The following is a 27,967-nucleotide window of genomic DNA, read 5'->3' on the forward strand; positions in this document are numbered from 1 at the left end:
TCTTAGATATTATACTAATAAGGTTGTCTAAGAAACACAAACTTGACCAATTGAAACGAAGCAAATTAGTAATTTTTTTAATCATCTTATTTTAACATAGTAAAATAACATGGAAAGTAATCCTGATCGAAGTAACGATAGCACAACGTACATGCGTGACGATGCTGTAAGCTGGGAACACAGAGGTATAGTCTGTGAAACCTGCGACAATAGTATCTTGATTGCCGAAATATTCATAACAATACACACGACGTCTTTAATGATAGCATGATTAGTTGACACTGATTGGTTTGTGAAAATCCAAACTATAGAATATGTCCTTTGGATTTGCTTGGTACTAATTCATCTATTCCATTTGAAAGCTTAATATTAAAATGATGATGATTGTGTAGCCTAAAATCGCAAACAAATACACCCATGCATTAAAAAAAAAAATGAAATTGTAACACACTATTAAAATGCAAACAAAACCTAGTACAACATGTTCTAGACAGAAATAATCATGATATTGTAGAAAATAGAAAACAGAAATGTGTCTCGATTCAACATATTGATCAAGCATTAAACATATTGAAATCTTCCAAATCTTTCCTGAAGTGTTCAAAATATGCAGACAGACCCGGAGGATCAGCAAGGTGGCTGTGTACTCATTGCTTGAAAATCAGACTTTATCAACGATGAAGTAGATCTTTAACCTTATGATAAATCTGTATTGATATGGACAAACATTGGAATTAAGGGTCACTTTATATATCAGCCTACTAGTAATACAATTCTAAAACATCAAAGGAACAAAACTTGTGGGTTGACACATCTATTAGAAGAGCTTCTCAAATAAAAATGCAGCAATATTACTTGGAGGAGACTTTTGTATCCAAGGTTAAGATTGGGAAAACAAACATTAAAACTAAAATCTACTCACAAAAAAACCCATTATGATTTTGGTGATACGTTGGATGGTATAGCTAGTCGAACAGCCACTGATGAAGGAAAACATTTTTAGGTCTTATAATAACAAACTTACTAAAATCTGGTTTCTCAAGTCGAAATCAGGCATTGAATCAAAAAGCGATATAGTTTTCATGGAATTTAATACAACAGTTTCTAAGTTAAATAAAGGCAACAGTAGTATACCGCTGTTCAATAGTCATAAATCGATTAAGCAAAAACAAATCCAGGTTACAAACTAAAATCGAGGGAAACACATCAACTATAAGAGGAAAACAACGGAACAACAGAAACACTGAACTGCAACAAAAACAAACGCCAACATACATAGAAACGGACTATTTCATAACAACTGCCATATTCCTGACTTGGTACAGGACATTTTTGGGTTGAACCTGGTTTTATGGCTAGCCAAACCTCCCGCTTATATGGCAATGTTAAAGATCAATATACATAGAAACGGACTATTTGATAACAACTGCCATATTCCTGACTGGGTTAAGGACATTTTAAGAAAAAATGGTGGGTTGAACCTGGTTTTATGGCTAGCTAAACCTCCCGCTTATATGGCAATGTTAAAAATAGAAACGGACTATTTGATAACAACTGCCATATTCCTGACTTGGTACAGGACATTTTAAGAAAAAATGGTGGGTTGAACCTGGTTTTATGGCTAGCCAAACCTCCCGCTTATATGGCAATGTTAATTAAAACATACAATAAGAAATGGTCTAATATACAACAAGGCAAACTGAGAAACTTAAAAAAAGAGGAAAAATACCTACACTTTATATTACAGACAAAGGTAAATTCACAGTGTTGAAGAGATATAGATAGAATTTAATAGTTCGAGAGCTAGCCGACTAGATATTACCAATCCCAAGCATGGCTACCAACTGCACATGTCTTCTCCATTTGCAAAGAAGGGTATATAAACAACCAAAAACATTATAGATCTACTTCTCTGACACGTTTATCTTGTAATATTAACACATGCAGACAACCATAACATTCTATATACCATCTAACATGACTTTTGAAAACATAGATCTTATACAACTATTGAAATTCGCAAAACAATCAGATGTATTAATAATGGATTTCTCTAAAGCCTTTGATAAATCAGTCATAACCTACTCATACAGACTATTCATTATGGGATACAGGGTAAAACAAACACATGGATATATACATTTTTATCACTTCGTACCCAAACATTATTCCTAGAGGATGAGACTTTATGATATTTACCCGTAAGTTTAAAAAAAAAAAAGTTTTTCAAGGTTCTGTTCTTTAGCTGACTTTTTAAAAGTTGGCTTACATTTCGTCATACACTTACTGCAGATGATACAACTGTATATCTGATTATGAAATCTAATAGTGACAGCAAAACTGTTGAAGGTATTTGGGAAAACAAATGTAAAAAGATCTTTCATCCATACAAGTTTAATGTCTTCACCATCAGCTGAAATAAAAACTCCATTACACGCAAATACACCTTAAGATACCACACTCTCGAACATGTAGACAAGACAAAACATCTAGGGGTTAAAATCCAATCGGACCTTAAATATCAGAGTCACATAAACACCATCTGCAACAAAGGAAACACCACACATGGTTTCCTACGCAGGAACCGTAAATTAAGGCGACAGAACTTTTCCGATGTTCAAATCTTGTACATCGATTAGATAGAGACAAATCAAAGTAACAAACAAAAACTGAGGGATTCGCATGAACTCCGAAAGAAGCGAAACCAGCTGCGTCAGACAGGGTAAGTGTCTCCTGCTATGCATGCAGCACCCGCAATACGAACTCAAACTCAGTCAAAATGTCACAATTAGGAATAGGAGAAAGATCAGACCTCTATACTGGTATCTAAAAATTTAAGACCGCAAAAACATGTCGCCAGTGAGTTGAGACACCGACATATCGTATCGGTCAACAAATACGTGAGGAAGCACAACAGTAAATCGTACTCCTTGTCGAGTTCCATCGTACTTCCTCATAATTCTGCTGGAGCAATTTTAGTTTATCTCTCACTAAACTTGATAAGCCCCACTACAATTTATATGTGTATCCAGTGAGCCTTGCTGGACCTTGTGTTGTATGTTGTTATTTCGTATATTTTGTTGAGAGGAGACGCTTTTTGGTTTTTAGGTTGCTCTGTTGCTGTATCCAATGATTTTGATTATTCCTTTTATCCCTTTCACTTATCGCTGCTTAATTCATTTATGTTGGTATCAGTACATTCTGAAAAGTTTATGACATGTATCATTTTTGTCACAAAAAATAAATGTTTTAAGGTCGTATATATTGTTTAAATTGAAAGAGGCAAATATAACACGAAAGTGTAGTTGAAATATGGCAATATGGCAATGTTAAAAATAGAAACGGACTATTTGATAACAACTGCCATATTCCTGACTTTGTACAGGACATTTTAAGAAAAAATGGTGGGTTGAACCTGGTTTTATGGCTAGCCAAACCTCCCGCTTATATGGCAATGTTAATTAAAACATACAATAAGAAATGGTCTAATATACAACAAGGCAAACTGAGAAACTTAAAAAAAGAGGAAAAATACCTACACTTTATATTACAGACAAAGGTAAATTCACAGTGTTGAAGAGATATAGATAGAATTTAATAGTTCGAGAGCTAGCAGACTAGATATTACCAATCCCAAGCATGGCTACCAACTGCACATGTCTTCTCCATTTGCAAAGAAGGGTATATAAACAATCAAAAACATTATAGATCTACTTCTCTGACACGTTTATCTTGTAATATTAACACATGCAGACAACCATAACATTCTATATACCCTCTAACATGACTTTTGAAAACATAGATCTTATACAACTATTGAAATTCGCAAAACAATCAGATGTATTAATAATGGATTTCTCTAAAGCCTTTGATAAATCAGTCATAACCTACTCATACAGACTATTCATTATGGGATACAGGGTAAAACATACACATGGATATATACATTTTTATCACTTCGTACCCAAACATTATTCCTAGAGGATGAGACTTTATGATATTTACCCGTAAGTTTAAAAAAAAAAAAGTTTTTCAAGGTTCTGTTCTTTAGCTGACTTTTTAAAAGTTGGCTTACATTTCGTCATACACTTACTGCAGATGATACAACTGTATATCTGATTATGAAATCTAATAGTGACAGCAAAACTGTTGAAGGTATTTGGGAAAACAAATGTAAAAAGATCTTTCATCCATACAAGTTTAATGTCTTCACCATCAGCTGAAATAAAAACTCCATTACACGCAAATACACCTTAAGATACCACACTCTCGAACATGTAGACAAGACAAAACATCTAGGGGTTAAAATCCAATCGGACCTTAAATATTAGAGTCACATAAACACCATCTGCAACAAAGGAAACACCACACATGGTTTCCTACGCAGGAACCGTAAATTAAGGCGACAGAACTTTTCCGATGTTCAAATCTTGTACATCGATTAGATAGAGACAAATCAAAGTAACAAACAAAAACTGAGGGATTCGCATGAACTCCGAAAGAAGCGAAACCAGCTGCGTCAGACAGGGTAAGTGTCTCCTGCTATGCATGCAGCACCCGCAATACGAACTCAAACTCAGTCAAAATGTCACAATTAGGAATAGGAGAAAGATCAGACCTCTATACTGGTATCTAAAAATTTAAGACCGCAAAAACATGTCGCCAGTGAGTTGAGACACCGACATATCGTATCGGTCAACAAATACGTGAGGAAGCACAACAGTAAATCGTACTCCTTGTCGAGTTCCATCGTACTTCCTCATAATTCTGCTGGAGCAATTTTAGTTTATCTCTCACTAAACTTGATAAGCCCCACTACAATTTATATGTGTATCCAGTGAGCCTTGCTGGACCTTGTGTTGTATGTTGTTATTTCGTATATTTTGTTGAGAGGAGACGCTTTTTGGTTTTTAGGTTGCTCTGTTGCTATATCCAATGATTTTGATTATTCCTTTTATCCCTTTCACTTATCGCTGCTTAATTCATTTATGTTGGTATCAGTACATTCTGAAAAGTTTATGAAATGTATCATTTTTGTCACAAAAAATAAATGTTTTAAGGTCGTATATATTGTTTAAATTGAAAGAGGCAAATATAACACGAAAGTGTAGTTGAAATATGGCAATATGGCAATGTTAAAAATAGAAACGGACTATTTGATAACAACTGCCATATTCCTGACTTTGTACAGGACATTTTAAGAAAAAATGGTGGGTTGAACCTGGTTTTATGGCTAGCCAAACCTCCCGCTTATATGGCAATGTTAATTAAAACATACAATAAGAAATGGTCTAATATACAACAAGGCAAACTGAGAAACTTAAAAAAAGAGGAAAAATACCTACACTTTATATTACAGACAAAGGTAAATTCACAGTGTTGAAGAGATATAGATAGAATTTAATAGTTCGAGAGCTAGCAGACTAGATATTACCAATCCCAAGCATGGCTACCAACTGCACATGTCTTCTCCATTTGCAAAGAAGGGTATATAAACAATCAAAAACATTATAGATCTACTTCTCTGACACGTTTATCTTGTAATATTAACACATGCAGACAACCATAACATTCTATATACCCTCTAACATGACTTTTGAAAACATAGATCTTATACAACTATTGAAATTCGCAAAACAATCAGATGTATTAATAATGGATTTCTCTAAAGCCTTTGATAAATCAGTCATAACCTACTCATACAGACTATTCATTATGGGATACAGGGTAAAACAAACACATGGATATATACATTTTTATCACTTCGTACCCAAACATTATTCCTAGAGGATGAGACTTTATGATATTTACCCGTAAGTTTAAAAAAAAAAAAGTTTTTCAAGGTTCTGTTCTTTAGCTGACTTTTTAAAAGTTGGCTTACATTTCGTCATACACTTACTGCAGATGATACAACTGTATATCTGATTATGAAATCTAATAGTGACAGCAAAACTGTTGAAGGTATTTGGGAAAACAAATGTAAAAAGATCTTTCATCCATACAAGTTTAATGTCTTCACCATCAGCTGAAATAAAAACTCCATTACACGCAAATACACCTTAAGATACCACACTCTCGAACATGTAGACAAGACAAAACATCTAGGGGTTAAAATCCAATCGGACCTTAAATATCAGAGTCACATAAACACCATCTGCAACAAAGGAAACACCACACATGGTTTCCTACGCAGGAACCGTAAATTAAGGCGACAGAACTTTTCCGATGTTCAAATCTTGTACATCGATTAGATAGAGACAAATCAAAGTAACAAACAAAAACTGAGGGATTCGCATGAACTCCGAAAGAAGCGAAACCAGCTGCGTCAGACAGGGTAAGTGTCTCCTGCTATGCATGCAGCACCCGCAATACGAACTCAAACTCAGTCAAAATGTCACAATTAGGAATAGGAGAAAGATCAGACCTCTATACTGGTATCTAAAAATTTAAGACCGCAAAAACATGTCGCCAGTGAGTTGAGACACCGACATATCGTATCGGTCAACAAATACGTGAGGAAGCACAACAGTAAATCGTACTCCTTGTCGAGTTCCATCGTACTTACTCATAATTCTGCTGGAGCAATTTTAGTTTATCTCTCACTAAACTTGATAAGCCCCACTACAATTTATATGTGTATCCAGTGAGCCTTGCTGGACCTTGTGTTGTATGTTGTTATTTCGTATATTTTGTTGAGAGGAGACGCTTTTTGGTTTTTAGGTTGCTCTGTTGCTATATCCAATGATTTTGATTATTCCTTTTATCCTTTTCACGTATCGCTGCTTAATTCATTTATGTTGGTATCAGTACATTCTGAAAAGTTTATGACATGTATCATTTTTGTCACAAAAAATAAATGTTTTAAGGTCGTATATATTGTTTAAATTGAAAGAGGCAAATATAACAAGAAAGTGTAGTTGAAATACATTTTTTTATGGTTTTTATTCCTTGATGTTTATAATAAGAACACTTTATAACAAAACAATCATTTATTGGTACAAAATGATGAAAAATAAAGTGATCCACACTATACAAAGAAATACATCTACAAAAACTCATCATAGAAAAATGTAGTCTATTCTTTAATCTTGATTTACAAGTCATTTTTAATGGAAAAACAATTACTGAATTTAAAGGAAAATAGAAATATAAAAACAGTGGAAAGTATTTGACGTTTTTTTTTTTTTTATCTCAGTTACGAAATCTGTCGACATATTTTTGGTAAAATTTTCTGAAAACTCAAATTCTAAGTACACATCAAACTAAATGTTAATACATATGCTTTGGTTGTCTATTTCCTTTAGAATTCTTGAACCAATTCGTAAACTTACAAAGTTCGTACAAGGGAAATATCAAATTGGATGAATCAAAAGAAAACACCATTTTAATCGAACTTTTAACATTAAATCATTAATACAGTTAAAGTAAATAATTATTATGATAAGAATACAACAAAAATTCGATACAAACTACTAGTAATGCATAGTGGGCGGAACCGGAGCTAATCCACTAAATTCAAATACAGGGGAATGTATGGGTGGACGTTAATGAGAGACGAAAATAAAAATAAAGTTTGATATCTAGAGGTAAACAAAGGGTCTTTATAACCCTGAAAATTATAAACAATAGGCAAAGCTCTAAATAGCTCATAGTTTCAACTGTCATCGATATGTCATCAACACTAAATTTCCTTAAAAGCAGAACAAATCAATTATATCACATTGACATCATAAGACATAGGGCAAATACATAAACATGAGTATTAGTCATTTTTTCATCTCTCTACCGCTCATGTTCTCTCGGTTAGGTGAATTACACAAGGAACATAGAGGAACATTAAATCAAAATGTGTTCTAATATCTATCAAATCTATAATACCAATATACAATATAATAAAAACGAATTTAAAATATTATCTTATTTTAGGGGGTACCCAACACTATACCCCCAAAAAAACCTGTCGTTAAATTTTTCTTGTTTTTCTCGCATTGATGTACTAGGTCTAGCTAAACATATTAGAAACATTTCAAAAGATTTGAACCATTGGTTTAAAAGATTTGGCAACTCAAATATGGCATCTTTTACATGCTAACATAGGCCAAGCTTGGAAGTTTCAGAAATCTGGGTATAGGGGTATATATGTTAACATTTTTTAAAATTAATCCTAAATTGACAATAACATAGTTTATAGTAATAACGGAGGCGAATTTTAGTTCACAGACACCCTTTACTTGTAAGTTTTTTATTCTGGATTTAAATTTTGTCCGAACTAAAAAAGGGGGGTCTCAGATTCAGCCCCCAAAAATGACTATATATGATGGGTCAAGTATTTGAAGAAGAAAATTTAAATAAAAAATGTGTCGTTTAATTTCTTTTTAAAACAAACCATCTGTAGTTCTATATCAGTCTGTTATTCTTGCAAAAATGTATAAAAATTTAACCACCAGATTTTTTTTCTATTAAAGTTTAGAATATACCCCTACCCTCAATTAATAAGAGCAAGATCCATTCTGATAGTACATATGGACCATAACTTGTTTGTCTTTTGATCTAGGCCTTAGATATTTGGCATGTAGATGTATCATCATGAGGTTTAGTGTCCTGTATCATGATGACCTTCATGTGACCTTCAAATTTGACCTCAAGGTCAACGTAATGTACTTTTTCGCAGAAAAAACGACCAGGCCATAACCTTTTCGTCTTTTGACCTAGGTCTTACATCTTTGGCATGTGGATGTATCATCATGAATTGGTGTGCCCCCTTACAATTATGACCTTCATGTGACCTTGAACTTTGACCTTGAGAACCATAAATGTATTTTTGGCAAGAAACACTGGAGCAGGCCATGACTTGTTGTCTTTTGACCTAGGCCTGAGATATTTGGCTTGTTAATTCAATTCAATTGAATTCAAAGTTTTATTTAGAGTCGATATTTAGTAAACAAATACATATTACACAAGCTCTAATGAGCTATTTAAATCGACCATACAACAATACAGACACACATTATGACATATCAACAAATTCCATGCATACAATTTACATAAAATTATCTGCTATCAAGACAAAAAATACATGTAGTTCCATAAAAAATTAAAAAAGGTATAGTTTCTATTAAGACAAAGTGTACGTAACTAACTACTCCACAGATTTGTTTAAAAATTTCACATACGGATTATGCTTGTAAAAGTACACCAGAAAATAAAATAAAAAGGGGGTAACCGTTTTCGTTTTTGAGATACGAGCTGTTGAAATTAACAGCATGAGACGCCAAAAATACAAAGGATACATAGGGAAAATCATAAAAATCGGCAGATATTTTTACATTATCAAGATTTTCTATTTTGTTGGTCCACAGATTTAAAAAAGCAAATGATATACGATTCAAAAATGAATGACGAATCCATTGGTGCAAAGAACCACGGCTCTTGAAAATTTTAACTAGGTGATAGAATAGAGCTGACCGTGCGATAATCTCATGTATAATCAAGTTCGTTAAACATAGAATTTGATAGTATTTCTGCAGAGGTTACTAGATTAAAACAAATAAGTCTTTAAAATGCTTTTAAGATGTAAGTCTTAACTCATTTCACCTCTCGTTCCACCAAATATCAAATTGCAGTAACAAGTGTCACATTACTTTTTTGGCCCGCTTATACTCTATTCAGTCATAATCTTGAATTTAGACTTGAGAAGAAAAACTTTACTTCAAAATTGCATTCACTACTTCGGAAAGATACACAAAAGCACAATAAAAGGAAAAAAATTTTGCTATCCCTTCGAAATTAGAATTTGATAAAGCAGAAATAACATGTTCTATTTTTATCATACATGTGTACTTTCAGTTTCAACCATGGTTCTAAATTTATATTTTACTTTCCCCAAAAATTGCGAACGGAATAGAAGACACCTGTTTATTTTCTACACCTGTCAAGGTAAAGTTGAAAACTGAGAGTTGAATGACATAGTTTTTTCTTATTGAGATACATGTTAGAGTGCTCAATTCTTAGTTTCTGTGTAATGTTTTGTGGACTGAATCTGATGGTTTTCTTTTGTTGTTGTTGTTGTCTTTGTTCCTCGACTTGTAATTGTAAATGATGCACTATTGCCATTGGCAATATTACTATTGGGTCGATTATCCCATTGGTATCTTCTTACTTTTTATATGTATATAAATCATGTCCTAAAATTTTAAATTGCATAAAAAACAAACATGCCAGCGTTTTTCAACACACAAATTCACATGTCATATATAAATTATTCGTAACCTACAATTTTACGCTTCTAAGTGTATTTCATTCAAAACTACGGTTTTCAAAAAGAGTATATCGTGGAGTCAATTCTGGTTTGATTTTGATCAATTCTGGTACGAATAGAAGCAGAATTGTCCTCAGTTTATTTTTTTATTTGGTTATAATTTTATTGTTAGGCATTTTTACTTTCTGTTGATATAAACATGAGTTAATTGTGTACCCTCTCTGTGTATCTAAAACAAAAACGTGGTAATTATATAGAGTCAGACTAACTATAACAATAGGATACTCAGACTTCTGATTGGAGTCATTCTGATAATTTCATAGAAAGTTTAGGACAGCACAGGCATACCTTTTGGATTCGTTATAGACCGCACAAAGTCATTTCTCTTTCGTGAGCCCATTTTTCCTTCCTAGGAGTAGGGGAGATCATTACAACGCCGCTAAGCCCAAATAACTTTTCCCCTACTGTATTGGATAGGTGGAGAGGGGACTTGCAAATCAAACAGTACATATTATGCCTGATGCAAGCAGATCTAGTTCAACTATTCTTCTCCCCACAAGTAGGCACAACCTAGGACTGTGGTTTCCCATAAAGGGGATCAATAACCTCAGTCTCTGCTGCTATATCAATGAAGTTATGAATATAGTTGTAGTGGTCATTAAAATGCAAAATACGTCTGGGTCCTTCTGTTTTCCTTCATTTGCCCATTTGAAAAAATCTGACCTCCTGCTTTTCGATTTTTTCTTTTTTAAATTCATTTTGCTTTGAAATTTTCCTGTTTGGTCTCTGAAGATTCATTTATGGAAAATGTGTTACTATAAATGGATTAAAAGATTAATTGAATAACAATAGGTGTACATCTGCTCTTGGCAACAATGTAAGCATTCTGATATGGATCTTTTAAAATCTTGCATATTGCATGTGATTTTAAAACGCTGCAATGAAACAGACTATGAGTAAGAGTTATCTTCCTTAGGTGTTCTGTACCCCCCTTAAGATGCTGAATAAAGGCAACAGTAGTATACTGGTGTTCAAAAGTGATAATGATAGTGATTGAACGTAATCCCTAGGTATAAGACCTGATGATATCAAATCTATATATGTACCATAACAAGTGATAATAGATACGACCAAAAGAAAATTGCATAACATTGTAATGAAGCAAAAATGAAGCAAGACAGTCGTCTTGCTTCTAGGTAATGTAGAAAAATAATCTAAAAAGAAATAGCATTTGAATTAAAAAAGATAAGTAATTAGCATCTTTTGGAAACAGTGACTACGTTTTATTAAGCTTTAAAAAATTAACTTGCACAAATATTTTCCTTCAAACGTTTTTATCAGATAAATTTACCAAATATAAGCATGATACTTAAAGGCCGTTATTTGGAATCTGTATTCCTTTTTTGTAACAAAGCCAAAATGTCTTTATGCCCGTTTCGTATTGCTATGTCTACACATTTTTCGTTTTTTGAATTACAAATGTTAGGATTGCAGTTGTTGGCTAATAATAATTTCACAATTTCAACATGACCATGATATGACGAAATGTGGAGCGGCGTTTCATTTAAAACATTACAAATGTTTGGATCACTTTTGAATTCTAACAATAGTTTCACAGTATCGATGTGACCTTTATCTGAGACAATATACATGGCTGTTGTTCTGCGTTTATCTGTTAAATTAGGGTCACAGTTATTTATTAATAAAAGTTTAACAATTTCCGTAAAACCGTGCACTGAAGCTACGGTAAGAGGTGTTTCATTGTCATTAGAACAAATGTTAGGATTACTCTTATATTCAAGTAATATTTTCGTCAGTTCAATATCATTTCTAAAAACAGCTAGAAAGAGCGGTGTTTGATTATCATAGTTTGCAATATTTGGATCCCATTTATGTTCTAAGAATAACTTAACAATATCAATATATCCTGCCCATGTAGCAAGAAGGAGTGGTGTTTGAATATTAAACATTATTGAATTATTGTTGTGCTCTAAAAATATTCTTTTTTGCAATTTTGAATCGGTATTGAATTTCAGTAACAGCTTTACAATCTCTGTATGACCAAGATATGTAGCTATACACAAAGGGGTTTTGTGATACCATTTTCGAAAGCAAGGGTCATAATTGTGCTTTATTAACAAATGTACAATCTTTCTATGGCCTTCGATTGATGTTGTATAGAGAGGACTATCATTTTCTTTGTTACTGATATTCGGGTCAGAATTATGTTCTAACAGAATTTTCACAGTGTCATAATGACCGTGATACGAAGCCTCATGGAGTAGTGTTTGGTAAAATTTATTGCAAGTATAAGGAGAACCGTTTTCTAACAACAGTTTTACAATTTCGGCATGACCGTTTGACGTAGCTATAAAAACAGGCGTTTCATCGTTCATATCAACGATATTAGGATCACAGTTCTTTTCTAACAACAATTTTACAATTTCCTTATGACCTAACATAGACGCCATATATATAGGTGTTTTCCCGCTTTCACTGAAGATATTTGGATCACCTTTTGCGTCTAAAAGTAACTTTACAATATGAGCATGACCCATCTGTGATGCTTTTAACAGCGGTGTTTCATTAAACATATTAGCATTAGGATCACTGTTATGGTCTTATAGTAAAGAAACAGCATCATAATGGCCTACCTTTGAAGCGATAAACAATGCTGTTTGTTTATACTCAATTAGACTATTATCGTTAACATCAACATTTTCCTTTTCTAAAATGGATTTAAACCTATCAGTTGCACCATATTTAGAAAAAAGATACAACAGAGTTGAACACATATATTGAACAGGAACCGATTGCAGGCTTTGTATTATCGTTATCGAAAGGTTTTTAAATTTATGTCCTTTTTGTAGGGATATAAAAATCGGTGTTTTATTGTGCACATCGAAGCAATAAGGATTTGCATTATGAAATAATAATAAGTGTACAATTTCAATATGACCATTTTCTATAGCAAAATGTAGGGATGACCTTTTGTTCCAACGAAAAGTGATATCAGGATCAGCTTTATGAGTAAGTAACAATTTGACTATTTCAATATCTCCATTTTCTGAAGCTATACATAGAGGAGGTTTGTTTTTATCATCGCCGCTATTATTAGGATCTGCGTTGTGAATCAACAACGATTTTACAAATTCGGTATTTCTTTTCACTACAGCCAAGTACAAAGGAGTTCCGTCACAACCATTAATATTAGGGTCTGCTTTATGATTTAGCAAAACTGTAACGACCTCAGAACGATCTTTTGCAATAGCTGCATGAATAGCCGATTTGTTTTCTTGATATATCATTGAAGATGGCTTATTTATCAAGGGAATGTATTCACTAGAAAGTCTGCAATCAATAATAATATTCGGATCACTTCCATAGTCTAGTAATAATTTTACAACATCAATATAACCATTTTCTGAAGCGACATACAAAGGAGTATTTTCATTTCTTCTCCAAACAGTTTTACTAGGATTGCTTCCATGTTCAAGCAGTAATTTTACAATTTCAGTATAACCCTTTTCTGAAGCTACAAATAGGGAAGTTATTTTATTTCCTCTTTGAACAGTATTACTTTCTTCAGGAGCAACATTACGATCTAATAACTATTTCACAATACTAGTAGATCCTGTTTCTGTTGCAATGTTCAAAGCAATCAACCCGTGAATATCTAAATCAATATAATCCACCAAAATGGCAACTATGTCACAAAAGTTGTGACAAATCATTGATTGTAACAATGAGGATACTGTTTCTATTGGAAGGTTTCTAATTACATCCATAAAGTTTAAATCGCTTTTAATTTTTTCAGAAATTTTGTGGCGAAAGCTAGGATACTTCATTTGTTTATTATTCATAACATTTTGTACAAACCCATCATTTACATCTCTTATTAGACGACTGAAATAGCTAGATTCGTTCTGTTCTTGAATATCTATAAAATGTTTGACGTAGTATACATTATGTTGTTCTGTTTCATTATAAGATTGTAGTAGAAACATGTCACGTATAATATCAGTATGGGCAAGATCAAGTAAAAGGTCGAACTTGTATTCACCTAAGTACAATACTAAAATTTCATATAATTTGTCATGCTGAACCCTATAGATTTGTCCTATCTTTTTAACGTAAGAACGGTTCAAATTATCCAGCTCTGATTTAACACATTGAATTGAAAAGCATTGTTGCAAATGGAAATTATCTGAAATAGTTTCCAGAACCTGTGTTATACCTGAGGTCCCAGATAATAAAGTTTCGTTTATAGTATTGTTGTAAACGGTAAAAAGCATAAGGGTAGCAATTGTTTTTTGATCATTGTCGTTCATTAAAAGAGTCAAGTCATCTCTAACAACCTGCACAGGATTTAAAAAAAAAAACACGAATATTCGACAATTTTTGCGTTGAAAAAATGTTACAAAGAAGAGGAAAGAAGTCAAATTGGTCTGTAAATACGGTTCCATGTATCAGTTTTATTTCATCTTTTGTTAAATAAATACTAGCAATTTCCTTTCTTTCATCACGTGTCAATCTATAATCGCATGTCAAATCACATGATATTGAGAAGAAAGAAGAAAGCTTTTTGAATAGACGATTTTGGAAAATATGAGTTCTACATGATGATAGAATTTTAACCTGTTGAACCTTTAATATTTTTTGGATTTCAGTTAATTGTCTTTCCCAACAATTAACAAGATTTATATCAATGGTAGATTTCCCACATATATCATCTATTACATAAACTTGTTTACACTCAGGATTATAATAATGTCTCACTTCCTCCGGGCTGTGTACAGGTTTTATATCATAACCCTGCTTATGGTATAGTTGAAGAGCCACGTAATGAATTGAAGTAGATTTACCACATCCCGATGATCCCACTGCCATCACAAAATTTCTTTTCGATCAGCTCAGCTATGCGTTTGATAGCTCTAGTTTCCGCTACTTTTCCTTTTCCCCAGTCTTCAATAAGTTCGCAGTTTATTCCTGAAGCAATGCAGAAAAATCTGGTAATGCGAGTTAACATCCTTATATTATATTAAGTTTATGTACATTCAAATAGTTTATATTTGATTTTCATATGGTTTTAACTAGAACTCAATCATACGTCTGTCCTAGTTCTAACATTGGATATCTTATTTCATGTTTTTCATTTTCATTGCAGTAGATTTTAGATAAATATCTATAAAAGTAAAAAACAGAATCTTACAATGACAATTATCTTTTTTTGATTTTATATCTGTGTTTATTGATATTATGTTCTTCTACATAAAAAAATTCAAAGTTATAATTTAGTTTGTAATGGTTGTTCTCGCATTTTAACCCTCAAATTAAATGCATAAATTTCTTATTTTTTATTTTTTATTTGTTTTAAATACATTGTACATGAACTGTCAAGAGCGAAATATTTCTCGTTCATTAGACTATTTTTGAATTCTTGATTATCTCTTTTTCATGTTTGTGTTAACCGCCATAACAAAACAATTAAAAATAAACAGGTATTGGTGTTGTGTGCATCTGGAATTAGATCATTGGCAAAAGTATTTTACCAATGTTCAAATCTCATGAATCCATTCAGAACAAATTAAAGTAATATAACAAAACCTAAAGGAATCAAAATAACTGAAGACGGAGCTATAACATGCTATACATTTATCACCAGTATAAAAATGTCACGAAATTGTAAAAGTACAGATTAGACCACTATTCTCACATCTAAAGATCTAGGACGGCGAAAACATGTCATGAGCAATTTGAGACACAGACACATTGTATCGGTCTACTAATTTATCATGGTGACCGTAAAATTTTGTAGTATCAATTTCAGTCGTTCTTCTTCATAAAACTGTTAGAACAGCTGTAGTGTTAGTAGGAAATCCTACTAGTAAAAATAATATATTCGTGCAATAGCGAAAAGTAGAAATAGAGATATGTTAATGCCAATCGAGGGAACGGAGAGTAAATTACTGCGAGAAATGGAAATATGTCAATGGGAAAGCTGAAAATATTATGGTTGTTATATACTATTTTAGTTTGATGCCGTCTATAAAACCAGGTTAAATTCATCATTTGCTACATAGGTAAATGCCTGTACCAAGTCTAGAATATGAAAATTGTTTTCTATTCGTTGAATGTGTTTGAGCTTTTGATTTTGCCATATGATAAAGGGCTTTTCGTTTTGAATTTTCCTTGGAGTTCGTTTTTGTTGTTATTTTACTTTTTAAATATCAAGAAAAGATAAATGTGTAGTACAACTGATCAATTCAAAAGCTAATTTAGACCCCACAAAGCGTATGAGGAAACTTTTATTTTAATAAAACATGGTAAATGAAACTTTTTCTCATTTTTCATTGCTGGCTATCTTAAATAAAAATTGATAAGTTATACATAAGGACAATGCAAACATCAGTGTAAAAAATATTTTCTTTTGCCTGTATGTACTTCCTACTAGTAGTGCAACTACAGTTTATTATGCGAAACAATAATAATTTAATGGATAAGCCCGATGTGCAGCATTTGCTCTATAAACTTACTACACAAAACACTTACTTCTTACACCTTTTGGAACAGGATCACTGGATCTCTCTTGATTTCTTAGTTCTTTCAATATTTCTTTATCACTATCGTTCATTCTGCTGACCTTCAAATCAGAGCATCTTTGCTCAAAGCTTGTACCACCTAATCTTATTATTGCCTTGTAAAAGAAGAAAGATGTTAATAAAGTTATTGTTGATGAAAATGATCTGAAACTCTAAGTTTACTTATATTGCCGCTCAAGTGCGATAATTCTTCATTAAAATTCTTTTCCAAAATATTGACATAATTGAATTCTACATCACCGAATTTTACAATGAGTAACGTGACGGATGAAACTAGTGAAGTAGAAACTAATAACACACATAATCTTTTGTTGTCTATGTAGTGTTTTATAGAATGTTGTTTGTCTTTTCGAAGTTTTTGTTTTTGGCCATGGTGTTGTCTATTTTTATTAGACTTTGATTGCACGCTTCGTATTTGGTTCTAGATGAATAAATTCAAGGTCATACTAACATGTAATTCTGCTGTCGTTCAGAGTATATACTTTTATGCTTAATATCTTATTTCATATTAAAAAAGAATAGAGACAATGCAAATCAACAGACTTTTCAGATAGTATGATATTTCAACATATTTTACTAATGTCAGCGTTGAGAACAATATTATGTTCCATTGTTTTTAATTCATTATTGTATGTGGTTTTAGATGGAAGTCCTTACTTCATTTTTAATAGTGGAATTTTTATCATGATTCAGATTGTTATTTTTAAGTGGTTATACTTATATGCAAAGAGTGATTAGTTGATATCCACAATAAAGCAAGTAACACATGAAATGAAAGTTTATAATCTTAATAAACTTGACATACTTTGCTTTGTATATAGTCTATTTAATAACAGCAATTATTGGTACATAGATATAAGAAGATGTGGTATGAGTGCCAATGAGACAACTCTCCATCCAAGTCAAAATTTATAAAAGTATACCATTATAGGTCAAAGTACGGTCTTCAACACGGAGCCTTGGCTCACACCGAACAGCAAGCTATAAAGGGTCTCAACAATTACTAGTGTAAAACCATTCAAACGGGAAAACCAACGGTCTAATCTATATAATAAACGAGAAACGAGAAACACTTATGAACCACATCAACAAACGACAACTACTGAACATCAGATTCCTGACTTAGGACAGGTGCAAACAATTGCAGCGGGTTTAAACGTTTTAATGGTACCAAACCTTCACCCTTTTTCTGAAACAGTAGTGTAACATCACAACATAGAAAGACACACTATAAAATATCAACTGAAATAGCTTAACTCAATCAACGGACATATAAATACCAATGAACATACACTGAACAAATAAATTTGACCTATGATACAATGTAAATACAAAATAAATGAACTAAGGGAAGAATAATAAACATGTCAATAAACCAACAACCTTATTTGGACTCGTTTTTGACATCCATTGTCAATAACACGGCTTTCATCTTATATATGTCATACGCGATATCGTCAATTGTCCTCTGGTTATGACGGTTAAAGAGAAAATCGCGCAAAAGATAGATACTTGAATGGGTTTAGAGTTAGTAAGTTAAATTATAATGTAAAATAAATTCAGTCTACAGTTCATTCTTGAAAAAAAATATACAGTTAAACAGTACATTTACTTTGAAGAATAGGATAAAATGAATAACAAAAAAGGAAAGAAAATGTTCAAGATCACACTTTTTTGAATACATGTGGGCGTAACGTTTTAACAGTAATTCAGGAAAATATAAATTCTGGTTTTTAGAGAGCCCCTTTTTGAGTTATTACTTACCAATCTTGACATTGATTCAAACATTTATAAGTTTCTATAAGTGTTTTTAAAATTAATTTAACACTTTTGGTTAATAAAAAGTCACTTCCGGTGTCATACCCTTCATTATATATTTCACAAACGCCTTGAGTATGGCTGTTTCATGGTACATCATGCAAAAGTAAAAATGTCAATAATAAATACTTATTCATCTTAATATCCATGGGGCAATGGCTTTTGTCCATGTTCATTTATAGGCATTTCATAAAAGAATCTTACCCAGGAAATGTACCCTTTATATCTATATAATATTTAAAATGTAATACATATATATTGAGGTTAAAAATGAACGTGAAAGTTTAAATTGGACAAAATAACTAATCCTTTTCATCTTTTGCTACCGAATTACATATCCTAATCATATGTTATTCATTTGCTATGTATATCTGTTGCGAAATAAAAGTTTGGCCCGTTTTTATTATGCACCATACTATTGAAAATACACTCATCACAGATACAAGGCTAAAAATTCTGTACGCCAGACGAGCGCTTCGTCTACAAAAGACTCATCAGTGACGCTTCAATAAAAAAATTTAAAAAGTCTAATTAAAGTACGAAGCTGAAGAGTATTGAGGACCCATAATTCCGAAAGGTTTTGCCAAATACAGCTGAGGTAATCTTTTTCTCGGGAAGAAAATCCTTCGTATTTCGAAAAAAACTAAATTTTAACTTTTGTAAAAAGTTAATTTATGATATATACCATTTCAATGATAATTCATGTCAACACAGAAGTACTGACTACTCGGCTTGTGATACACTCGGGGAGGAAACCTCTACCAGCAGTGGCATCGACCCAATGGTTGTAAAAATTCTCATCTTAGATAACAGGCTTGAAATGTTGTACGACAGACGCGCGTTTCGTCTACAAAAACTGATCAGTGGCTTAAACGTTTCATATGCTTTGTTTATCATTTATATGCAATTTATAACATTTCATTTAATCAGATAACTTTATAATACCTGACATATTTCGGTCCAGCACTCTTCAAACTCTTTGTCTGATAGTATACCAACTTCACAGTGAACTATCTTGTTCCTGTAATGTTTTAGCCTGGATAAATCAGCCCCTGGACTTGTATCTGAAGCGACTGGTAATGCATCTCCTATTGCCATTGTTGTCAGATTTCTTATTAGACAAACCATTTAAGTCAAATCGAATGCTGTTGAACATGCCGACCCTGCAATATTATTTAACTTAATATATTATTGAACGCAGCTGTCAAGGAAAGAAAAGTAGTTCTTGCTTCGCCAGTTGCACAGGTCTTGTTTAAATGTATATGTACTTTGTCATTTTTAAACTAGATATTTTGAATCAGGGTTATTAAAATCATATGAAACTTCAAATTTAAAAAAAAGTTGAATATGTTTTATATACTTGAACGGCTAAGTATACTATAAAACAAGTGTATGCAAACTTTCTTGTTAAAGAAAATCCTTTACGCTATCAAAATTTTCATAAATGGACTGCTATTGAATTATTGTCTTCCCGTACACTAATTCGCCGATATTTTCCCGTATGCAGTGACCTTAACTACGAGACCTCTCGTTTAAACTTCGGCCATCGCACAACGGACGTGCAATGGGTAAACCGTAATGACAAAATGTAAACAAACGTGCACTAGCTAGAAGGTAAATAGTAATAACTGACTCTAAAAAAACAAATTTTATAAACAAAATCATTTAACAACTGTTAAGGAAAAGGAAAAGTTCAATTAGGAAATGGGAAGCCATGGAAAATATAAAATGCTGTAATAGTTATACACCGAGGGATAGGTGTGTCTGGATAAGAAACCCCGTCGGCCGTCGGCCGGAGGGGTTTCTTATCCAGACACACCGTATCCCGAGTTGTAAAACTAACTTACACCCCATTATAAACCCTATATTTGTTAACATTGATTATTAAATGAAAAAAAAACAAAAACGATAGCATATTTATTGATAATATCAAACCATGATTTATAAGAATATTTTTTGTTACATGAAACCCCACTAGTAACCTTTCTTTGGCTATCTTCGTTCAAACTTTGACAAGTGAGTATATTTTTCAAATGTCAAGTTGTTTTGCATATTCCCGTTAAATCCTGTGCTAATATGGATCAGCAGGTCAAGGTTGACTGTTTCGTGTATTCTTATTACAAACAAAAAAATACATCATGCTCCTGGTATACAGTTGTCAATATGGACGGGTATAAGACGGACGACATTTTGTGGCAAGCGTCGGATTTGGTAGAAGAGACTAAAGATAAAGGCAATGTTATTACCCAAAGTATCAGTCTGATAAAGGTAATCATAACTGTATTTTATATCTTACGATTTTATCAAAAACAAAAGCCCACCCTCCCTCATCTCGATAATAAACAAACATTCATATTCGAACATACTAAGGAAAAGGTGTGTCTGCATTAGAAACCCGACTACAAGACACGCTCAACATACAATATTTAAAATTGAGGAACTCCCTTTTTTGAGGGCAATCAGGGGCTGATCCAGCCGGGGGTTCCCAACTCGAGAAAAAAGGGGGGGGGGTTCCAACCATTTAAATGCATTGATCTTTTGAATAAAAAACCCGCGGAACCCCCAACCCCGGATCGGCCACTGGGTAACCGGGGGATGGGGGTCCGGGAGTTAGAATCCCAATTTTTTTTTTAAAGGATCAATGCTTTAGAATAGAGACTTATGACTGGGATAAAAAAAATTACCTTCAAGCAAAAAAGTATTTAAAGGATTATCTTTGTATTCCATATAGATGCTTATTGGAATTTCCTAAAATGTGTTTTTTTAATATCATGAAACAATTTGTAGTGAATACTATAAGAAATTTCTTATGTTCATAATCAATTTCTATTGTTACGAATAACAATGGGCTTTGTTTGCGGGATGTAGAAGCAGGGGTTTCCAGAAACCCCGCTCGTCACACCCTGTGGTCAAAATCCATTGTTATTCGTAACAATAGATCTATTCAATTTACACTTGTTTCAGAAATAGAAACTATGAAGTATAACAATAGAACTGGGGTGTAACGTTTAAATCACTTATTTGTCACATGCTCTGTGCTCGTTTATCAATGTCACGATCCGGTAAACTTCGGCAACAAACTCGAAAGTTAATTAGCTATCGATCAACAACCACTGTATGAAATATTATTTGTCAATAATACGTTATAGATTCGTAATAAATATAAAAAACGTGCACACAGGACCTAGTTTAGTATATATATTCTTGCATTGGTTCAATAATTTCGATAACATTAAAATTACAAGAAACTTGTTTCATATGACTTTAATGTAAAAACGACAAAAAATTTAACAAGAGAATATTTGTGTCCAATAGACACTACTGTGTTTCCAATTGGTCTACGGACACGAACACTGTTTCGGTCTGTCAGTTATGATTATGAAACTAAATGCTTATATTTAAAAGATCAATACCTGGAAATATAGAAGTACAATAAACAAAATCTAAAATACAATATGAGAAATAATCGGAAAAAGATAGCAATTTGTTCTGTAACTCATAATTTACTTATGCAACTATATATATGATGCAAACAAAGAAAGGATCATATGCATTTGATATTTATTATCTCTCTCACTGGCCTTATTTTTTTTAATGTATTGAGTGAATATATAATTACTGTTGACGGCAGACACGTGATCTTGTTTAGTGACTTGAAGTACTTGAATATTTTGATTAAATATAAAAATAGTTATAAAAAGAAATCACGATGCCCTTTAACATCTTTAACTCCGTTATACATTTTATTTGTCGCATCTGCATTATCTGACAAAGAACATGTAGCAAATGATTTATGTAATTTTGAAAATATACGACCAATAATGAGCCATTAGTATGGTATATATTTTTATAAAATTTTCATTTTTTGTAAGGGTTTTAAAGTTCAAGGTTTCAACTGCCTCATGCAATGTAACTTTACATGTCTTTGGTTGTTGTTTTGGAACTGTGTTTTTTTTTATCCATTTGTGGTTACCGTTTCTAGGATGATCTATTGAAGGTAAATTTTGAAATGTGCAATAAGCATGACAAAACATAAGATTCATTACAATTTAACGGACAATGCATCAATACCACTGCTACTAGACTGCTAGATGCAATCGTTCGCATAATAGCTAAAACGCTAAAGATAATTATCATGAGAAGAATCGGATCGCATTAGGTTTGATATTATCAGCAAACAATGAAATCCTTATTTGTTAAAAATTAAGCAACCACATGCTATATTTCAAATAGAGCTGTACAAGTGTATCACTAAACTCTGTTTATAGTAAAGCTAGTAAGTAGTTAGTATACCGGTGATTCTAATAAAATTAGAATTTTGTGAAAAAATGTTTTCCACTTGATTGCGTTAAATATGAAATGTATTGGCTTATAACGACTTGTTTCCGTAATAGTTTTCAAAAGGATTTTCGTTATTAATTGTTTTCCTTTACCTGAAATTGGAAAGAGTAAATCCCACTGAACTTTACTGATATATCTCTTGTTTTTCAGTGGCTCTATCACTTTCAATTTGTTCTGATAGAGTGTTTTCTGTAATACTGCAGGATCCAACTCTTTGTCAAACTTTTTTTACAGCTTGTGGAGCCACTCTAAGTATCAAATTCGATAATCGTAGGTAGTTTATTTCTTCTGATGTAAGTGCAGATATGTTTCTGTGGCTTGGTGCAGATGTCATATTCCTGTAATAATCCCGATGTAAACATTTCTTTAGATAAATGTTTGGACATGTAACAAACCTGAAGCTAAATGTAATTTCTTTTTTGTCAAGTACATGAAATCAGGGAACCATACTAGAAGCCAACATTAAAACATTTCAGTAATTACTTTTTTGAAAGTAAACCCCAATCTATACCGGTTGCCTGCGATGGCGTATTTTAGTACATTTAAATTTATATTTCCTAGGGAAACATCTGAGTGCCACAAATTGTTGTGTGCCAAATCTCAATCTTAGATTATTCATTTGCATAGTTCAATCGGTCATCAATCTTTAATTTTAGTATAATCAAAACCTTGGTCTATCATAAAATAATAAAAAAAATATCTTTATAAATTGTATGTGTCCGAGGCGCTTTTATTAGATTAATCTTCCTCAGGAACACTCAAAGCCAAATATTTGAAAGCCAAGGATGTAAAAGGACCGAAAAAGTTGCAGAGCTATATAACCACAATGAACTTAAAAATAATAGTCAAATCCATTCAAGGTTAACTTTGCCGGAGGGAGTTGAAATCTCCTAAATTTATAAACGATAATTTTCAAAAGGTTTTTAATATATCATGTCAATGCCGTAGTACTGATAGTCAAACAGTAGCGGTATCAACCCTGTGCTGTAAAACATTGAATATATCACCCTTTAAAAATAATTTTTTTATAACAATCCAAACGAAAGAATCTCAAGTAAATGTTAAAGTACATGGCAAATGTAAGGAACCAACCTTATCAAAAGATTCTGATAATATTTATTCGGGTATTAGAAACAGATAGAACAAGAGAGATACAGGAATATATTTCCAAAGATATGAAAATTGACAATCAATGCCTATGTAGTAAAAGTAAGCAGTACATGTAACATATTGTTATGAAAGCAAAATGAGACAGAAAAACAAGTCCACTATTCGATATTAGGTAAACATTTAATATGTTTTAATGAAAATACTGATAATAATAATAAAAAAAAATTACCAAATTACCAGGAAGGTTTTGATTTTTTCAAATTTCGGTACTTAAATTAAATTTGTCGTTAAACAAAAAGAAAATACCCAACCAGCATTCAAACAACAGAAAAGTCAAATTTAAAACAACAAGAGAACGCTATCGTCAAACAAATTACAAAATCACTAAAAGAATATAACAGAAAACTGAAAATAAAAAAGATTAATGTTTTGAACATGTTGAACTGGAGGCTAAGAACTGTTGGTATTTTACGTAATTGACAGATAGCAGTATAAAATACCTTAAGTGACACCTTATAGACTTTTTCACACTATTTGCAACATTTGAGCCAATTCTCATTAAAGCGCGTGCATTTCTTTTAACAATTTACAAATGTAACAGAACAAACAACTGTCGATGAAACCTTGTTCCTTATGATTATTAATTGGACTCGAGATTTTCGTTATTCGGTTGTTATGTCAGACTACTTGCGAAAGACACGTGTTTCTGAGAATGATGATATCAAAACATTTGGAGACTATATACATGATCATGAATCGAAATGTTTAAGGGTTGAAATATTAAAAATCATTGAAGTGATAACTTTTGACACTTCATATTTTATAGTTTATTAAAAAATTTGTAAGAATGGAATTCAGTATTAAATAATTGTCATTAAATACTACATATCAAGCAATAACACCAGAAACATGACACAACGTTAGTGCGTGAAGACAAAGACGAAGTAGAAAGAAGAAAGATATAACAATCAGACAAAATGCATTTAAACAACTTGACAGAAGAACAAGGTAAATAACTGAAGTGTACATTTAAATAATTTCTTATAGAAATATTGTGACAATAATCCATGATCTTGTAACGGAATATTTTGACCCCAAAATGCAAATAACAAATTTAATTATTTTGTTTTCATTTTATTGAGACATGCCTGGATTATTTCATTATTGATTTGTACGCAATTCAGTTTAATGTTAGACTGATAATTGTTAACTTTCTCGTTGCATATGGTGAAGTAAAATTGGTACCGTTAATATTCTTACCTTTTCCTGATGTTTTATATTTGATTATTTTGCATGAACTTGTTTTATCTATTTTGATATAAAAATAAGAAGATGTAGTATGAGCCAATGAGACGACTACATGTAACCACCAGAGACTACATAACGCAGATTAAAGCAGCTATAGGTCATTGTTAATTCTTTACCAATGAACAAAACTCATATCGTACATTACGCTATAAAACACCCCCGACATTACAAAATGTACTGTTTCTTTTTTAGGTTAAGTATATGTCTCGCGTTACGGTTATCGTCAGTGGATATGCTGAACGCTCAAACAAATATAGAATAACTATATAATGTCTAAACTTATAAAATATATTGATATAAGGCTAAAATAGAAAGAATGCGAGGCTGTGCCGAACATTTCTTTCAAATTTCGAGCCGGGTAAAGATCGGAATTGCGGCCCATTCGTTTCGGCATTGTAGCAGCTCCGCATGCACTGTTTCAAACGTCCATGACCACTCGCCCGACTAGGTCATATTAATGAACAGTTGATATTAGTCGGGTGATGCCTTTCTTCGCTCGTCGGCTTAATCTCATATCGGAACACAGATGATTGGTGGTAACGTACATGGAATACCTTGCAGATCAGCTGATTTGGTCAGTTGAAAAGGATATAATTACATCAAATTTTTTTTTATTAATCCTTTTATCCTTTTTATAGATCACACAGTGAAATCAATATACATTATTAAATACGTCTAAATATATGATAACTCTACGACAGATATCCCCATCGGAAAACCAAGTGTTTCACATAGGTGACTCCACACATTACATATGATTCATTTGCAATTTAGCAATGTAAAATCTAAAAATTTTTGTATAGAATGACTGACATGCTCAGAAAGATTTCCCAATGTTCGAAATACACTGGAACATGAAAATCAAACAAATCAAAATACATAAAATGATAGTGCACAAAAGTATACGAACTAGTTCTTGTGCTGATAAACCAAATGTCGAAAGAGATAGGTCGATTGCAATGTCACCAATACTTCCAAGAAAAAAATAAAAACATTTGGAGCACTGCAAATATTTCAAAACAGAATAATTACTTTTTTCATACATTATATGATACTAAAATAAAATGACTATATATAGTGTGCAACAAAAGAAGTATCTTATTGTTCAAAAGTCGGCCTTTTAAAATATATCGATATAAATGTAACAAGATGCCGGCAAATTGAAATTAGACATTATATTTCTCTTGTACCTTTTGTGATTTGTTCTAACAGCCTGAATCGGTGTATATAAATTTAGTTCAGTCATAAATGTTAAACAATTAGTTATTATTTAGATATCTTACCTCAATATATGTGAAACTGATGCCTCTGACTAGCACTTATAACGTAATATTCATTAACTACATGTCTCTAAGGTAAACAACTGGTCCAATCATTTAAAAACGAGTAATTGCTTTACAAAATAGCTGGCCATTTATTGATTAACTCTCATATTAATTTTCTATTATTGAAGGATATTTATAGGCAATCAGTGTAGAAAGCGGCAGATACAACAATAACAATTAAAGAAATTCGACGTTTCCACATAAGCGAGATATGCTGCACTACCTCATAAAAGAATGGTACAATCTTTCTATTAACAAACCAAAAATAAGTTGCATCACATTTAAAGTTATATGAAACGAGTTTCGGGTTTTGTGGCCGAAGTTTATCATCGGGAACTTGATAAATAATCAACGAAGAATCATAGAGCACGAATAAAAGAAGTGAGTTGATCGAGCGATTTTTTTTTGTAATACATTGTGTATGCTTTTTGTTTTGAAAATTAAACTATGTGCTAAAAGTTCGTAAATGATTTGATGTATTGTATATCTTTTTTCAGAATCAATTAACACTATCTATCTTCTAGTGCACGTTTATTTACCTTTTCATTTAGCTCAGATCATCCATCGCACTTGCGCTATGGGGTTGCTGAGGTACTAATAAGAGGTCTTGTCGTTAAGATTACTGCATACAAAAGCTATCGGATAATTAGAGTACGGGAAGCCAATCATTCAATAGCAGAACATTTATGAATAGTTTGATAAGATCAGGGAATTTCTATTAGAATAAAGTCGATGTACACTTGTTTTATAGTAAACTTTTGAATTTATAAAACATACGTTTTTAAATTTTTACGTTCTAAGCGTTTTAAATATTATATGTTCAAAAGTTTTCTCGTTTGAATTTTATGCAGGTGATTTCATCAAGATATATATTTCGTTCTTGAATCGGAAACGACGTTGAAATAAAGAATACACTGATACCAAGGCCAAAAACACCGAAGTCCGTAGCATACATTTATATCAGAGGAGACAAGACACGATTCTAAAATTTTGTTCCAAAATGTTTATTTATTAATCAACGGATTTGTTCCAGTTTTTGTACCTACAATCCCGTCTTCTTTTTCTCGAATGTGACCTACCGAATTACACTTATCACCGGCCGGGTTTGTACTCACATGAGAAATACGACGGGTGGTACATGTGGATCAGGACCTACCTACATGTACCCTTCTGGGTCACTTAAGATCACCCCGGTTTTTGGTGGG

The 27,967-nt window shown here is 32.3% G+C and overlaps 1 protein-coding gene across 2 annotated transcripts; it reads right to left on the reverse strand.

The window, feature by feature from the left end:
• Nucleotides 1-6,970: 6,970 nt before the first annotated feature.
• LOC127724502 (ankyrin-1-like) lies at nucleotides 6,971-26,805 on the reverse strand. Of its 2 annotated transcripts, none has more exons than XM_052231481.1 (4): nucleotides 26,721-26,805; nucleotides 19,624-19,841; nucleotides 16,811-16,955; nucleotides 6,971-15,247 (listed from the first exon to the last, which is right to left on the reverse strand). In XM_052231481.1, the coding sequence occupies exon 4, from the start codon at nucleotides 12,850-12,852 to the stop codon at nucleotides 11,638-11,640; it is 1,215 nt and encodes a 404-aa protein (XP_052087441.1). In that variant the 5' UTR covers nucleotides 12,853-15,247; nucleotides 16,811-16,955; nucleotides 19,624-19,841; nucleotides 26,721-26,805; the 3' UTR covers nucleotides 6,971-11,637. The 2 variants fall into 2 exon arrangements, with proteins under 2 accessions (XP_052087441.1, XP_052087442.1); XM_052231482.1 differs by lacking the exon at nucleotides 26,721-26,805 and adding an exon at nucleotides 23,112-23,349.
• Between the last annotated feature and the right edge of the window lie 1,162 nt (nucleotides 26,806-27,967).

Source organism: Mytilus californianus, unplaced genomic scaffold (assembly GCF_021869535.1).
Source record: "Mytilus californianus isolate M0D057914Y unplaced genomic scaffold, xbMytCali1.0.p SCAF_14, whole genome shotgun sequence".
In the NCBI taxonomy this organism is placed as follows: Eukaryota; Metazoa; Mollusca; class Bivalvia; order Mytilida; family Mytilidae; genus Mytilus; species Mytilus californianus.

Excerpts from the sequence above, each read along its gene's own strand:
- LOC127724502 (XM_052231481.1), bottom strand. The coding sequence starts at position 12,852 with ATGTTTAATGAAACACCGCTGTTAAAAGCATCACAGATGGGTCATGCT.